We start from the raw sequence: 15,731 nt of genomic DNA on the forward strand, positions 1-15,731 counted from the left end.
AAACCCCTATACTGCAACTATTGTTAGCATGCATTTAACACTAAATATCGTTGTTCTAACAATAAATTGAACTTCTCACTTCCCTTAACTTTTCTCGCTCACTGCATAGCGAGCGACTCGACCTTGGCAGCCTTGAAGCTCTGAGGGATCATTGACCCGTTTCCTGCGCGTACGTTCACGTGATGCCTGCGGTTGGCGGGGCGCTGTTTTTGCAGGCCTCTCCAATTCACCCACGTGACCACCGCAATGATGTACTCCGATAACACGTCACTCATCTCCTAAGTGGTTACCCTGACAGTTCCCGCTTTCCGCTCTAGATCAAGTCTGGTCAGTCAAGTCAAAGTCAGTCAACATCACTTTATTTCGACATCCATATTGAAAAGTACAGCGATGCTGAGACTTGTAAGCGACAAACCACAAAAGGGGTGACAGGGCCTGCACCCCGTTTAAAACACAGGCAGCAGGATGCAGCAAGCAGCAGCGTCCAGTTAGTCTGCTCACAAATGAAATCTCTTTAGAAAATGCTTTAAGCACATACAGTACTTGCAGTGTAAAAAATTGAGAGAAGGTTCATTTAGATTCGCAAATTGTCAGATAAATACGTCATTATGTTTAACGCCTACATTGTAGCGGCTCATAAGAATGGATTTAGAGGCCAAAAACGAGTAGCAATCTGAGGTAATCAAAGATAGGCCTATTGTGGCAGCCATACGGGACATTTACGACTATTCACGCTGCTTTCTTCTCCAATTTGTGAATGTCTGTCAAGTTTGCAATGATAGCTGTGCCCCATATAAGGTGACAATATGTTAAAGTAGAAAAGATGAAAGAGTTATGGACTAGAAGCTTTATGTGCGACGGGTGAAGAAACGACAGCCTCGATAAAGCTCCAACTGTCCGTGATAATGTAGAACAAACCTTTTCAAGGTGTTCTTTCTAATACTTGATTTCATGCAATAGAACTCCACGACTCTTAACAAGTACAACTTCAATGCTAGGAGAGCTCAGGGTAAAATTTATGTCAACATGCTTAGTTTTGTTCTTGGCGCGAAATATTACAGATTTATGGCCAGTGAACTCCACTTATATATATCTGCAAGTACATCATCAGCTCGATTTATAAGTGCCGGCCGTTGAGAATCTGAGAAATATAACTAGTATTGTCGGCGTATACGATAAAGTTTGTATTTCTGCCGATATTTACTAGATGGCTTACATATACGTTAGAGAGCAAAGGTCCACGGACATATCCAGCTTTTCTGGACACGTACCAACTAGCGCCCCAAGCGGGCCCGGCACGAAGCTAGCGCGTTTTCAATAGAACGAGCGGGCTTTTCGCGAATAACAAAGCTGAAGGTCGATTATTGAAAAAGGCAGGTGACAGACGTGTTCTGGAACACAATCCACACGAGCCAAATACAGTGATCACGCTATGGCACGTCAGAATTTTGTTCCCACAGCGGTCAAAGATTTAGCAATGGAAGCCTATGGAAACGATGAAAATTTGTGCTCGATTTTGGAAGCAAGAACAATGTCTGTAATAAAACTACGGCGTCCATCATAATACCCAGTGCAGCGTATGTAGTCCGGAGACTCAGGTTTCGATTGATGCCTATCTCGACTCTCCACACCATGGCGTAACATTGTTCCTAAAAACGATTGTTGTAGCACTGTCGTAAAAATTCACGTAGTATCTATAAAAACATGAGCGTAACTCTTGGCGAAGCCTTTGAAGCCTGAGTGCTAGAATCGCGCGCACCTTTAGTCCCGCATCACGGTGGCCGCGGTTCGATTCCTGTTGCGCACTTATTTTTTAAGCCGCATAGAACCTAGTTTTGTAGTCTCTCACTAGATGGCGGAAACACAAAACACAAGATTTGCTTTCGGTTCTCGTTTTTCAGCAGCGCAGTTTTTTTTTAAGCCGCATAGGACTTAGTTTTATTATCTCCTACCAGATGGCAGAAACACAAAACTCAAGATTTGCTTTCGGTTCTGGTTTTCCAGTGGTGCTCTTGAACTATTATGTTTTCTATTTTTCCTTCCTAAAACGTAGCAGTGTCGGGTTCATTTGTTATGTCATCGCTTTTATGAAGATTTTGTTCATTGGACATCATAACTAGAAGCTTGCGCATGGCTTCGTGTTATGCAAAAAAAAAATTTCGTGCTTTGTAGCGTGGAACCTGGGAGAACAAAATGGCTATTCTTATTGCGTTCTTCTGGAAGGCTGTTTTCTTCAACTTTCGCCTGTCCTTAATGGCACACACTCCGAGTGAATCAGGTCCACCTGGGCCACAATGCCACCCGGTGACCAGTGCCATTCCTATGCAACATTTGTGTGGAACAAAGGGTCTGCTAGGCTGAGGCGCTGCCCGAACGTTAATTATTTCTAAAGATTCATCCGAATAAGAAATGCACCAACTAGGAGATGTGCAGCATCTGGATTAATAGCTACTGTTAATGTGTTACCTACAGCCAAGGGGTATGAATCCGTAGGTATGGCCGTAAAAAAACCATTTGAATAAATGTCCCGTGCTGTGTCTGCCCCGGTCGCTCTACAGAGAAGCTAGCTTGGCTAGCCGTCAGCATTTAGGATCAACATATGGCGTCCCTCGTTCGGTGCATTTGCTTTTAATGCGCAGCATTCTTTGGCGAGTACCCCAGCAATGTGGTAGCAAAATCGTGCAAAATCGTGTCTGTAACGCCAAAAAACTTCACGCATTTCCCATATAGATACAGAGGTCTTTATAAAAAGGGTTGGGGTGGCCAACTTGAAATTGTAAGTGGCATCAGCATAAATTTGGGCGTGATACAGGGATGGGGCAAGCTGAATTTGGTAGTGATATGGGAGTGGGCCAACTTAAATTTGGGGTGAAATGGTAGAGAGCCAAGTTGAATTTGAGGCTTATATGGGGGTGGCCCAACCTAAATTTGAGGTGATATAGCGGTGGGTAGGCCTAAGTTTGGGGGAATATAGGGGGTGGGCCAGCCTGAATTTGGGGATTTGGGGAACCCCATATCATCCCCAAATACTTTTGCTATCTTCCAGTATTTAGGAAGCATACCAGTTGTAAGGGATTGGTCAAATAGGTGTAGCAGAATTTTGCTTCACACTAGCATTGCGTTTTTAGTATTTTAGAATTTATACCATCTATGCCAGAGGATGAAGACATTTTAGGGTTATCTATAAGATCTACTACGCATTTTAAAGTGATAGCGATGGGAGCCATGTACCGGAAATCAAAATCGTGTACAAAGGGTACGTTAGAATTATCTTCTCTTGTAAAGACGGATGTGAAAAATGAGTTGAATGCTGTCGAACATTTACTGTCAGGAATAGTTGAGTTGTTTTTATCCTCCAATGAAATATTACTATAATTATTACTAGGGTTAAATTTCTGGTAGGTCTTTTGAGAAATATTTATCCTTGGCGACCAATAAAGCTGTGCAGTATTCTTTTAGGTAGCTTTTGTATTTAACCCAAGCCAATGTTGTTTGTACATGCTTCGCGTTTTCACATAGGCATTTTTTTTCTTCTCGTTCTGTGAAGAGTTTTAGTAAACCATGGGTTGGAATTATCGTTAGTTATAGTAACAAGAGGAATGTGCTTTTCAATGAATGCAGACAACTTATCTCTGAATAGCACCCAATTTTCGTTGACAGATCTGCTGTAAAAGGATGCCTCCAATACATCAATAAAAAAGTTGTCTAGTTCTAAGTTGATGATACTATAATCACCTTTATTGTAGTCTCTAATTTGCTTTGTTGCGAAATCGGTGGACGTGTACGGAATATCGATGGTCACTTGGAGTAGCTGGTGATCACTGAATCCATCTAAGTAAGTTATGTGTGACAGTTTCTGGAGCTGTTGTTAAAATGAGATCCAAAAGATAGGAATTACGAGTCGGTTCATTAACTACTTGAAGTAGGTTAAAATCTAATGTTAAGGAAATAAAACTTGTGCACATATGACACGATGCGGATAAATTGACCCAGTCGATTAAAGGAAGATTGAAATATCCGAATATATACATTATATCTGCCTGATACAGACGAATTACCTCATTAATACTATCATGTGCAGTTAGGAAGGAAAAATCAGAATCCGGCGCACGGTAACAGTTACCCAGCGGTACATTCACGGTTGATAAAGAGCAAGCCACCCATGTGATTTTGAGGTTAGTATGGGTTTGAACAACAAAAGATGTGATATTCTTTTTAATTCCTATCATGACACCGCCCCCTCTTTTCTTATCACGGTTGCGCCTGTATATGTTGTAAGTTGTGTTACCGGGGAAAATTTCGTTGTCAGTTGTTCCAAGGTGTAACCAAGTTTCAGTGAAAGCAAGAGCATCCGAATTGCAGTCGTCAAGAAAAGAAGAGACAAGATCACGCTTTGACATAATACTACGGATGTTAGCAAAGGATAATGACAAGGAAGTAAGCGTTTGATTTGGTTTATGGTGATTGAGCACATGTGTATTGGGCCGCAGCTATATATTGACCATGACAACTGTATCAGTTGCGACATCGTAGGTGTACGTCTCAGTCTATGCGCATTCGGTCGACACAACTAAAACGCCTTGTTTTTATTCTTAGCAAAGTTAATTAATTTCCGTCTCGCTTGTCGCGTTGCGGGTGAAAAATCCTCGCAGATTGAAAACCTTGATCCCTTAAGAGGAAGCTTTAGCTCGGGCGCCGAACTCCAACACGGCCTATTCAAATACATGTAAAACGCAAAAACGTTTTTTCTGAGATAATCCCTGGACCAATTTTAATGAAGTTTGTTGCATTTGAGAGAGAAAATTGAATTCTAGTGACTGTTGGAAGCGTAATTTCGATTCAGGACTTGAATTTTGTTAAAAAGATTTTCAAATATTCGGCCGTTTGAAAAAATTGAAGCACGAAGTTTACAAATTCCTAGTTCTGCATCACATTCTGTAAACGGCATCCATTAGATCATTCAAAGCGGACAAATTTCATACGTCATTTTACATCTTACGTGAATTTGTTACGTTGGTCACAAGGGTTCTGGAAAAGCTGTATTTCCATATTACTCAATTTTTTTTATATTCATGTGTAACATACCTATTTTGTCCGCTTTAGATGTACTATTAGATGCAATGCACAAGATTGCATTTTCATTTTTGTTGAGTTACAGAGTTGTAAACTTGATAGTATCATTTTTTGAGAAATTCCGATTTTCGCCAACTTGTAATAAAAAATTTACGACCTAACTGAAAAATCCAGAACCAACAGGCACCACATTTTGAGTTTTTCTTTTAAATGCAACAAACCTCGTCCTATTTGGTGTAGTGGTTGCCGAGAAAAACGAATTCTCCGTTTGCATGTATTTAGATAGGAGCACCCGAGCTAAAGCTTTCTCTTAAGCTTAGACGCTGAAGCCAAGATACGCTCTTTGTCTTTGAAAAAGGGGACCTTTTGCTATGATGGGCCTGCGCTTTTCTTGCGAATGTTTGACCAAACGGTGCACGCGCTCGAATTGCTGACCTGTCGTGGTAACGCCAGGTTTTTCTGAGCAAAAGTTGATAATTGTTTATCTGTAACATGAACCAGCGTGAGCGTGCCATTCCCGATGCGCTGTCGTGTCCAAGGTGCACTGTCGATGGCTGGCTTTTAAGGCTTCCGCACGATGTGTCGATGGTAGTTGTCGCACACCCGGGTTGCCAGTTGGTGAGGCAAGCATCGTTCAGAAGCGGCTTCCAGCGCTGTGATGCAGACTCTGGCAGCGATAACTTGATACCAGAGTGTTTGCTTGGATGAACAAGCCAAGAACAGACCGCCCAGGAGATAGCGCCCTGTAACATGAACCAGCGTGAGCGTGCCATTCCCGATGCGCTGTCGTGTCCAAGGTGCGCTGTCGATGGCTGGCTTTTACGGCTTCCGCACGATGTGTCGATGGTAGTTGTCGCACACCCGGGTTGCCAGTTGGTGAGGCAAGCATCGTTCAGAAGCGGCTTCCAGCGCTGTGATGCAGACTCTGGCAGCGATAACTTGATACCAGAGTGTTTGCTTGGATGAACAAGCCAAGAACAGACCGCCCAGGAGATAGCGCCCTGTAACATGAACCAGCGTGAGCGTGCCATTCCCGATGCGCTGTCGTGTCCAAGGTGCGCTGTCGATGGCTGGCTTTTACGGCTTCCGCACGATGTGTCGATGGTAGTTGTCGCACACCCGGGTTGCCAGTTGGTGAGGCAAGCATCGTTCAGAAGCGGCTTCCAGCGCTGTGATGCAGACTCTGGCAGCGATAACTTGATACCAGAGTGTTTGCTTGGATGAACAAGCCAAGAACAGACCGCCCAGGAGATAGCGCCCTGTAACATGAACCAGCGTGAGCGTGCCATTCCCGATGCGCTGTCGTGTCCAAGGTGCGCTGTCGATGGCTGGCTTTTAAGGCTTCCGCACGATGTGCCGATGGTAGTTGTCGCACACCCGGGTTGCCAGTTGGTGAGGCAAGCTTCGTTCAGAACCGGCTTCCAGCGCTGTGATGCAGACTCTGGTGGCGATAACTTGATACCAGAGTGTTGGCTTGGATGAACAAGCCAAGAACAGACCGCCCAGGAGATAGCGCCCTGTAACATGAACCAGCGTGAGCGTGCCTTTCTCGATGCGCAATAGTTCCCCTGTATATATGCCGAGGTAATGTATGTAATGTATATGCCGAGGTAATTATATTGCTTAACTATAAGGGTATGACTCGCTATTGAATTGAGACCATGTAATTACTCGTCTCTGGAATAAAGATCATAATTCCAGATTTCTCTGTGCTAAACTTAAGGCGTAGATTTGAAACTGCGTTGCCACAGAAATTCGCAAGTGTGTGTAAATGTCTTACATTGTCCGCTATGTCGTCTGTTAACATAAGTCCTGGGACCTTCTGTTGCATCGATTATCCATTACGCATGCAGGATAAACCAAATCATAAGTCACCGTTTTACAACCGTATTTCTGGGCCCTTTACATAAAGCGTGCATAACAGTGGAGGCAGAGGTCACCCTTGCTCCAGCATTTGTTGATTGTGTATGACCTGATTACGTTTTCGGCCTGTCCATACATTTGTGCTCGGTTATGCCGATATACCTCCCTCAGCAGCGTCCCCGAACTCGTGATCTATGTCTTCGTTTTTGAGAATATCCCATAACAATTCCCTGTCTGCGCTGTAGTAGGCTGCCTTAATGTTGACAAGAGTATTTATTTATCGTTTTTCCAGGTACTGCATTTCACGCGCTAACAACTTAATGTTACCACCTGTCAACCACTGATAACTACTTCATCTTATCTGTCCTCTCCCGCCTGCCTGCCCGCCACCGCCCACCCGCCCGGTGGCTCGACATGTTGCTCTCTATTGAGTTGTCTGTCTGTCTGTCTGTCGGTCTGTCTGCCCGCCTGTCTGTACGTCTGTCTGTCCGTCTGTCTGTCCGTCTGTCTGTCCATCTGTCCATCTGTCCGTCCGTCTGTCCGTCTGTCCGTCTGTCCTTCTGTCTGTCCGTTCATCCGTCCGTCCGTCCGTCTCATTGTGCACCCCGGTTTCGGACAAAGTATGGCCCGCAAAAATTAGTAGAAGGGACTTTGGTCCTAATATCAACGGGAAACACAAGCATGGTGGTTCAGCAAGAATGGAAATTGTGGTTTGTACAGGTACTTGCCTAAACTTTGTCCTTCTGGCGTCAACCGGCTTTGTGACTATGCTGAATGATCAATTTCAACAAACGATTGTGTTATAAATGCTACAATAGGTGGCGTCTAAAACTTTGCGACCGTGACGTGTACACTTCACCCATCGCAGTTAGCGGTCCGTATACGATCGTTATTAATAACGACGGTTTCCTCTGCTACAGTTCTAACCAGTCCTTTCAGTCGGATACTAAGGGTCCAAGCTTCGCGTGTGTCAGCGACTCACCGGACGTGGAAGGACAAACCGCACGAGGTGTCAACGTAAGTGCTGCAGGCGTTCCTGAATGCCTGGTAGCTGATGTCGTTGACGGTCCCAATCACAGTTTTGTGGAACACGCGTACGTGCGTGTATATGACGATGTCGCATAAATTGTCCGGCGGGAAGAGCTTAGAAATCGCCGTCTGCGTCCCCACCGAGCACAGCAAAGGAGGGGGTGGCGTCGTTGTAGTTGTCGAAGTTGTTGGCGTTGTTGGCGTTGGTGTCGTCGGTGGAGGTTCTGCGGGGTGCGAGAGATTTGCGTTGGCGTGAGGAAAAAGAAGCATTAGAGAACCTCGAAATGATCGAATAGAAACAATTATAAATTATGCATGCTGCAATATAATATCGAATGGAATAGCGAATACTTTTCAGATTCAGAACGTAAGAAACGAAGACAAAAGTGGCGGCCGCAAAAAGAAAAAAACAAACATGCTTTCTATATAAAATCTGGAAAATGCCCCACATCAAAGTATGCTGAATGAGACGAGCAATCTCAGACTTGGCCAAACCAGAACTGAACTGGCTGCTAGAGACAGAATAGTGTATGCTTGGCGTGGTTGAATTTTTAAGACGTCTTCTTCCATGTTAATAGCAATAAGTGTGATTGCAACAGCTCCATGCGCTCCTCATGCGATTCTGGGCTTGACGTCACATCCGCTTTGGTCGCGTCACATGGGCCTTGAGCGCCACAAGGGGTGCGTGTCTTCTTATAAGTGTCAGCCTGAATTCTGTTAATTAAATAATCGATGTGTTCGCTTAGCGTTACAATGTTGCCGTGTGCTCGGTGACGCCAACTATAGGGTTTTCAGCTAGATAACTTGCGGCAAGTCTTAAAAAACGCTAATATCCATCCCGAGAATCTGACCAACTTGTTATTATTCATCATCCTCTTGATCAACCCAAGGTATTGCTTTCACATGTCATTATTTAAGCAAAATATTGTATCATGCAAAACAACCAAGCGAATATTCCTAACACTTTCCCCTTGAAAATTTTCTGCTTAAGCCAATATCTTATGTGTTGCATAATTTCTAATTATAGAGCTAACCACATAGCAGAAGTTGCTTGGATGTCTCAAGGGGCAGTGAACAACGCTGAATTGATCACATTCTTGTAGTGCCCACTTTCATTTTCTAAGGCTTGGCAGACGCTACCTGAAATGCCCTGTACTGCCAGCCTCTACCAAACGGGCATGTCGAATCGCAATATATATATATATATATATATATATATAGTGCGTGAAAAGTTGGCGGAATGAGATAGATAATAGGAGCTCTACTGTTCTTTTCGTTTTTTAGATACCACGTAAAGGTTGAAGCAGTTCTACGAAAGCTAGCAATCGCCCTCATCACCAAGCACCGAATTCCCGATCGTCACAAGATAGTCTGAATGGCTCACTTGGCCTCCGAGTCTCCTTTGTAATGGACGAGCCCGTATCTTCTCCCGGTACGACGGGTGGCGGAGGTGGTGCCGGCGCCTGCGGAACAACCTATAGAGAGGTTAACGGTGAGATTTAGTCTCTTCGGTACGGATGCTTTAAAACTGCCTTATAAATATGGATTCCAACAACTGTCACGAATTTGACCAAAAAACACCGAAAAGCAAGGAACTCTGTCCCTTTTTTTCTCCTTCTTATTTTTTAAGCTTAGCTTTACTCGCGAACCCTGCCTGAATTTCCAGACCGTGATTGCTAGGTGCTGCTGCTGTTTTACCGAATAGATCACAGCTTAAAAAAGAAAGAATGAGTTACGTGCCCGACGGTGGGATCGAACGTCGGTCACACAGCACAGCAGCCCCAACTTCTAACCACGAGACGACACCAGCTTTTTGAGATAATTACCAACTATAGCTCTTTGAAATAATGGCAGCGTCTGTCACATTGCGCATCCCAGGTGTGCGATAACACCTGCCCGCGGGCCAGTCTCCCTTACGCCAATGACGTGGAAGTGAAATGGGTAAATTTAGAGCGTTTGATTGGTCGCTTCCCGCAAGCTTTGCTTCGAGTAGATATCGAAGCGTGCGTTGGATGTGCATATTTTTTTTTTCTAATATGCAGGTAGTTTGTTTTAATGGCTGGTAATGGGGGGGGGGGGGGAAGACACGTGGCTGTGGTGAGTTTAATTAGCGTGATTATTAGGCGTTCGGCCGATTCAATTGTGTGCAACAGTCAAATCACATACGGTCGTTCAGTTTAAGCAAATACTATAACATTATAAGATTATAAGATGACTATTACTATAAGTTATTATACTATAAAGGTGTGATGCTGATATTTCAGAAGCTACCACGCGTGCTCTCCAAACCCTGCTTTCGCTCATCCCGAAGCCACAAGTGCCCAGCTATGAGGCGTGTAGGTGCCAATACGAAGTCGCGACCTCTGTTAAGGGTGTTGTCAGTAGTCTGCATTAAGAGAGTTTATATGAGGCCGTGATGACACATTGCGGTCTGTCACCAACACGCCAGCCTGGGCGTGTCGGTGGGCGCACATAATTGTGTTTCCAGGTGCTTCAACATCCTGCGCTAAGGCATTTGTCGACGTGTTTCCCTTCTTGACGTCATTCTGGTGCTGCTCCGAACACTTGTTTAAATTTGCAGTCTCATCTACATACAGAAATTTCCAATCCGCGCATGGTATCTTGCACACTACACCAAGTGTAGTGTATCACTCATCATTCGAACTACTGACAAAACCCTTAACAGAATGGACTGCAATCTTCACGCCATCTATGCGAAGTCACTTCACATATTAAAGATTACGCCAACAGTTTCAGTGATGGCCATTTCGTTGTGTTTCGTAAACAGGGTTCCCATACGAGCACCGACGCGTCACTATCGTCGTTTGCTGGTCGGTTGCAAGAACGACCCAGCCGGGCGGTTCTCCGTGAAACCACTTACAACATAAAACGATACATGTCGGCTAATGCCGGGCCTAATTATATTGTTTAGATAATCTAGAACGGGTCTTTCAAACATTTTCAGAAGGTTGATGTAGAAATAGCCTTAGCAAGAACGTAAGCGAGCCCTTTGCCTGGCCTATCAGCATGCGGTTTTCTAAATGCCTTCAAGTAGTAATCAAACAAAGCTGGTCTAGAAGTAGACTTGAAAGGTTTATGATGATCTCAAAATTCACTTTCGCGGGTTCCAGTGAGTCGAAGCTGAGAAGAGGTTTATTGGCGGCTCCTAAGGCAAAAGCGCAGCGACCGGAAACGGCGAGACAGCCCGAAGCACTGTCCAAAACAGGCGACAGTAATCAACAGCGCGAGCGGAGCCGAGCCGCGCGTTGGCGATGTGTCTGTGCCGGGAGGCGCGTCTTCTTCACAATCTCCCCCTGGACAAAAAGAGCCATCCTGGCGCCTTAAGAATCAGAAGGCAGAGGGTCGTGGTAGGGCTTGAGACGCGAAACGTGGACAATGTCACGTCCACGCCGGCGCAAGTCTTCAGGTGGTGACAGTGGCTCAGTTAGAAAATTCACCGGAGATGTTTGCTCCAAGACTCGGTAAGGCCCTTCGAATTTTGGGACGAGTTTCGAGGAAAGCCCCGGAGTCTGGAAAGGCACAGACAACCACACAAGAACGCCTGGAGCGTAGGTGGTGTTCGGAAGCGTGTCGGTGCGGTTTTCTTTCTGGCGCTGCTGTTGCTCGGCCGTAAAGGAGCGCGCTAGCTGGCGGCATTCTTCGGCCTGTCGGGCGACGTCGGACACAGGTAGAGACTCGGAGGCTTCAGAACGGTATGGAAGGAGCGTGTCGATGGTATGCGTAGGCTGGCGGCCATACAGGAGGAAGAAAGGTGAAAATCCCGTAGTGGCCTGGATCGCGGTGTTGTACGCGAACGTGATGCATGGAAGGATGCGGTCCCAGTTACCATGATCAGATGCCACGTACATCGACAGCATGTCACCAAGTGTGCGGTTAAATCGCTCTGTGAGTCCGTTAGTCTGGGGATGGTATGCCGTGCTTGGCCGATGAATAATACGGCATTCCGAGAGCAAACTTTTGACGACGTCGGAGAGGAAGGCACGACCTCGATCGCTGAGGAGTTCTCGAGGTGCGCCGTGTCGAAGCACGAAGCGATGTAGAACGAAAAAGGCTACATCCCGTGCCGTAGCACTTGGTAAAGCAGCAGTTTCGGCGTAGCGTGTCATGTGGTCAACAGCAACTACGATCCACCGATTGCCGTCTGGCGTCATGGGAAGCGGGCCGTATAGGTCGATGCCGACGCGATCGAAGGGCGTGGCAGGGCACGGGAGCGGCTGCAAGGCACCAGACAGGCGTAAAGGCGGCGATTTGCGGCGTTGACAGTCAAGACAGCACCGAACAAGCTTTTGTACAAAATTGTACATACCGCACCAGTAGTAGCGGTGGCGAATTCGTTCGTACGTCTTGAAGACTCCGGCGTGGCCACACTGTGGATCGTTGTGGAAAGCGGCACATATTTGTGACCTTAAGCTGCGGGGAATCACCAGAAGCCACCGACGGCCTTCAGGAGAGTAATTGCGTCGGTGGAGCAGCTGGTCACGAATGGCAAAATGAACTGCTTGGCGTCGGAGGGTTCGGGATACAGGGATGGTCGATGATCCAGAAAGATAGTCGAAAAGAGAAGCGATCCACGGGTCACGACGTTGTGCGGTGGCAAAGGAGTCCATGTCGAGAGATGAGATGGAGTGTGCGGAAGTTGTTCCGCAGGCCGAGTCTGGAGATAAAGGTGAACGAGACAGGGCGTCGGCGTCGGAGTGTGTTCGCCCACTGCGGTATACGACGCGAATATCGTACTCCTGGATGCGTAATGCCCAACGGGCTAGGCGGCCAGTGGGATCTTTCAAGTTGGCAGGCCAACAAAGCGCGTGGTGATCTGTGACCAAGTCGAATGGGCCCCCGTACAGGTATGGTCGGAACTTGCCAAGTGCCCATACTGAGGACAAGCACTCTTTTTCGGTCACGCTGTAATTGGCCTCAGGCTTCGTCAGCGTGCGACTCGCATAGGCGACTACGTATGCGGGGTAGCCTGGCTTTCGTTGGGCGAGGACGGCGCCGAGACCGACCCCGCTGGCATCTGTGTGTACCTCAGTTGCAGCCGACGGGTCGAAATGGCGAAGAATAGGTGGGGAGGTGAGAAGACGACGCAGCGTAGCGAAGGCGGAGTCACATGCAGGGGACCAGGAGGAGAGGGTGGTGTCACCGCGCAGAAGCTGAGTCAATGGCGCCATGATCGATGCGAAATTCCGAACAAAGCGCCGGAAATATGAGCATAGGCCCACAAAGCTCCGAAGTTCTTTGATGGTCTGAGGCTTCGGAAACTCAGCGACTGCTCGAAGTTTTGCAGGATCGGGTAGAACGCCGTGCTTGGACACAACGTGGCCTAAAATGGTGAGCTCTCGCGCGGCGAAGCGGCACTTCTTGAGGATGAGTTGGAGGCCAGCGTTCGTTAGACAGGTCAAAACAAGTCTGAGGCGGAGCAGGTGAGTCGGAAAATCAGGCGAGAAAACCACGACATCGTCGAGGTAACACAGACATATGGACCACTTGAGGCCACGCAGCGTGTTGTCCATGAGTCGTTCAAAGGTGGCAGGGGCGTTACAAAGCCCGAACGGCATTACGTTAAATTCATATAAGCCGTCAGGCGTAATGAATGCGGTTTTCTGTCGATCGGCTGCAGCCATCGGTACCTGCCAGTACCCCGAACGCAAGTCAAGGGACGAGAAGAATTCTGCTCCCTGAAGACTGTCGAGGGCGTCGTCGATGCGCGGCAAAGGATAGACGTCTTTGCGCGTTACCTTATTTAGCCGACGGTAGTCGACGCAAAAGCGAATAGACCCGTCCTTCTTGCGAACGAGAACGACAGGCGATGCCCAGGGACTGTGCGAAGGTTGAATAACGTCACGGCGCAGCAAATCTTCGACTTGGGTGGTAATGACACGACGCTCTTCGGCCGAGACGCGGTAGGGTCGTTGACGTAACGGCTGATGTGAACCGGTGTCAATGTAGTGCTGCACTTCCGACGTGCGGCCCAAGTGACGTTGTGAAACGTCGAATGAACTTCTAAAGTGGTGCAGGAGATCAAGAAGGTCGGCGCGTTCGGCAGGTGTGAGGGTATCGGCGATGGCACTCGAGAATGCATCCTTCGACGTCTCTTCAAGCGCGGAAATCGAAGACGACTGGCCGGAGTCGACATCAAAAGAGTCTCCGGGGACGTCAACCAAAGACGAAGAGTCGAGGAGTTCCACGATACCAAGACATTCACCAACTAGCAATGTAATAGGCGCACAGAGGGGGTTGCAGAAGTATATATTGCTACAGCCGCCAGCCATGTCAAGTGTTTCGAAGGGTAGTCAGAGATTTACGGCTCATGAAGACGTCGGAAGGTGTGAAGAGGACCATTGCATCATTGATGGCATCGCAAGAGACGGGTACAAGAGCGAAGGAGCCAGGTGGAATATCTGTGTCCTCGCGCACGGTAAGTTTAGAAGGGCGGTCACAATCTTCGTGCAAGGGTGCGTCACAAGGGGAAAATTCAACTTCGGCGCGTGCGCAGTCGATCACGGCTTTATGACGGGATAAGAAGTCCCATCCGAGGATGACGTCATGCGAGCAGGTGGGAAGAACAATGCACTCGACTATGTAAACAATGCCGTGAATAAGCACACGTACAGTACAGGCTGCGTGCGGAGTGACGTGCTGAGCGCTTGCCGTACGAAGCGACAGTCCAGAAAGCGGCGTGGTCACCTTGCGCAGCGAACGGCACAGTTTGGCGGCTATCACAGAAACGGCTGCGCCGGTATCCACAAGAGCGAATGCAGGAACACCTTCTACACTAATTTCGACCACGTTAGCAGGACAGGCGCGAGGACTTAGACAGTTCGAATGGGGCGCAGTTCTTGCCTCGTGAACTGCGACGTTCAGTTTTCCTGGTCAGGTGGTGCGGGTCGCCGACGCATTGAGGAGAGCGAGCGTCGGCGAGGGGATGGCGAGCGACGCGAAGGAAATTCTGGAAGGTCAGCACGAGCATACGGTTGGTGGGAAGGAGTGGCGTATTGGCGAAAGGGCTGGCTGCCGTACTGGAAGGGCCGAGAGGCGTCGCCGAACGCTTGAGGCCGACGTCGGCAATATCGGGCGACGTGTCCAGGAGTGCCGCAAGAATAGCAGATGGGACGATTATCAGGCGTCCTCCAAGGATTAGCTCTCGGTGCGGTCCAAGATGCAGCATGGGCTTCCGGTGGCACCGGTTGGGAATGGGTCGCGAAAGACGCAGGCGGAGGCCTGCGTACTGCCTGCGCGTACGTAAGAGGCGCAGCCACAGGCAGGACTGGCGGCGCATAGGTGGGAGGAGTCGCGACAGGCTGCACTGCCAGAACAGAGTGGAGATTCGTGGCTGCAGGCGGCGGATGGTGTGCGGAAGGGACAACTTGAGCGACCTCTTCGGAGATGAGAGTGCGGAGCGTGTTTGGAAGACGGGAGGTGGGCTCCTGAGTGAAGGGGACTAAAGAAAGTTGGCGGGCAACTTCCTCACGCACGAAGTCCTTGACCCGTTGAAGTAATGAGCATGGGTCGTACATGCTGTCAAGGCTTGCCACCAAGTCGTCGCTGCCCAGAGCACGCCGAGTCGAAGCGCGTTGCTTCCGTAACTCATCATAACTTTGGCATAGGCTGACGACTTCGGACAGAGTGCGCGGATTCCTGGCTAGAAGCATCTGGAAAGCGCCGTCATCGATGCCCTTCAGTATATGGTGAATTTGCTCAGCTTCGGGCATTGCCGCGTTGACTCGTTTACACAGGTCCACGACGTC

General features: G+C 47.9%; 1 protein-coding gene across 1 annotated transcript in view; it reads right to left on the reverse strand.

The window, feature by feature from the left end:
• Window positions 1-15,731, reverse strand: part of LOC126533963 (uncharacterized) — a 46,972-nt gene that overhangs the window by 20,083 nt on the left and 11,158 nt on the right. Inside the window, exons 4-5 of the mRNA XM_055072934.2 lie at window positions 9,350-9,440; window positions 7,919-8,189 (exon numbers count right to left, since the gene is read on the reverse strand). Of these exons, the coding sequence (XP_054928909.2) occupies window positions 7,919-8,189; window positions 9,350-9,440 (362 nt within the window). The remainder of the gene's footprint in view (window positions 1-7,918; window positions 8,190-9,349; window positions 9,441-15,731) is intronic.

The sequence above is a fragment of the Dermacentor andersoni genome, chromosome 7 (genome assembly GCF_023375885.2).
Source record: "Dermacentor andersoni chromosome 7, qqDerAnde1_hic_scaffold, whole genome shotgun sequence".
In the NCBI taxonomy this organism is placed as follows: Eukaryota; Metazoa; Arthropoda; class Arachnida; order Ixodida; family Ixodidae; genus Dermacentor; species Dermacentor andersoni.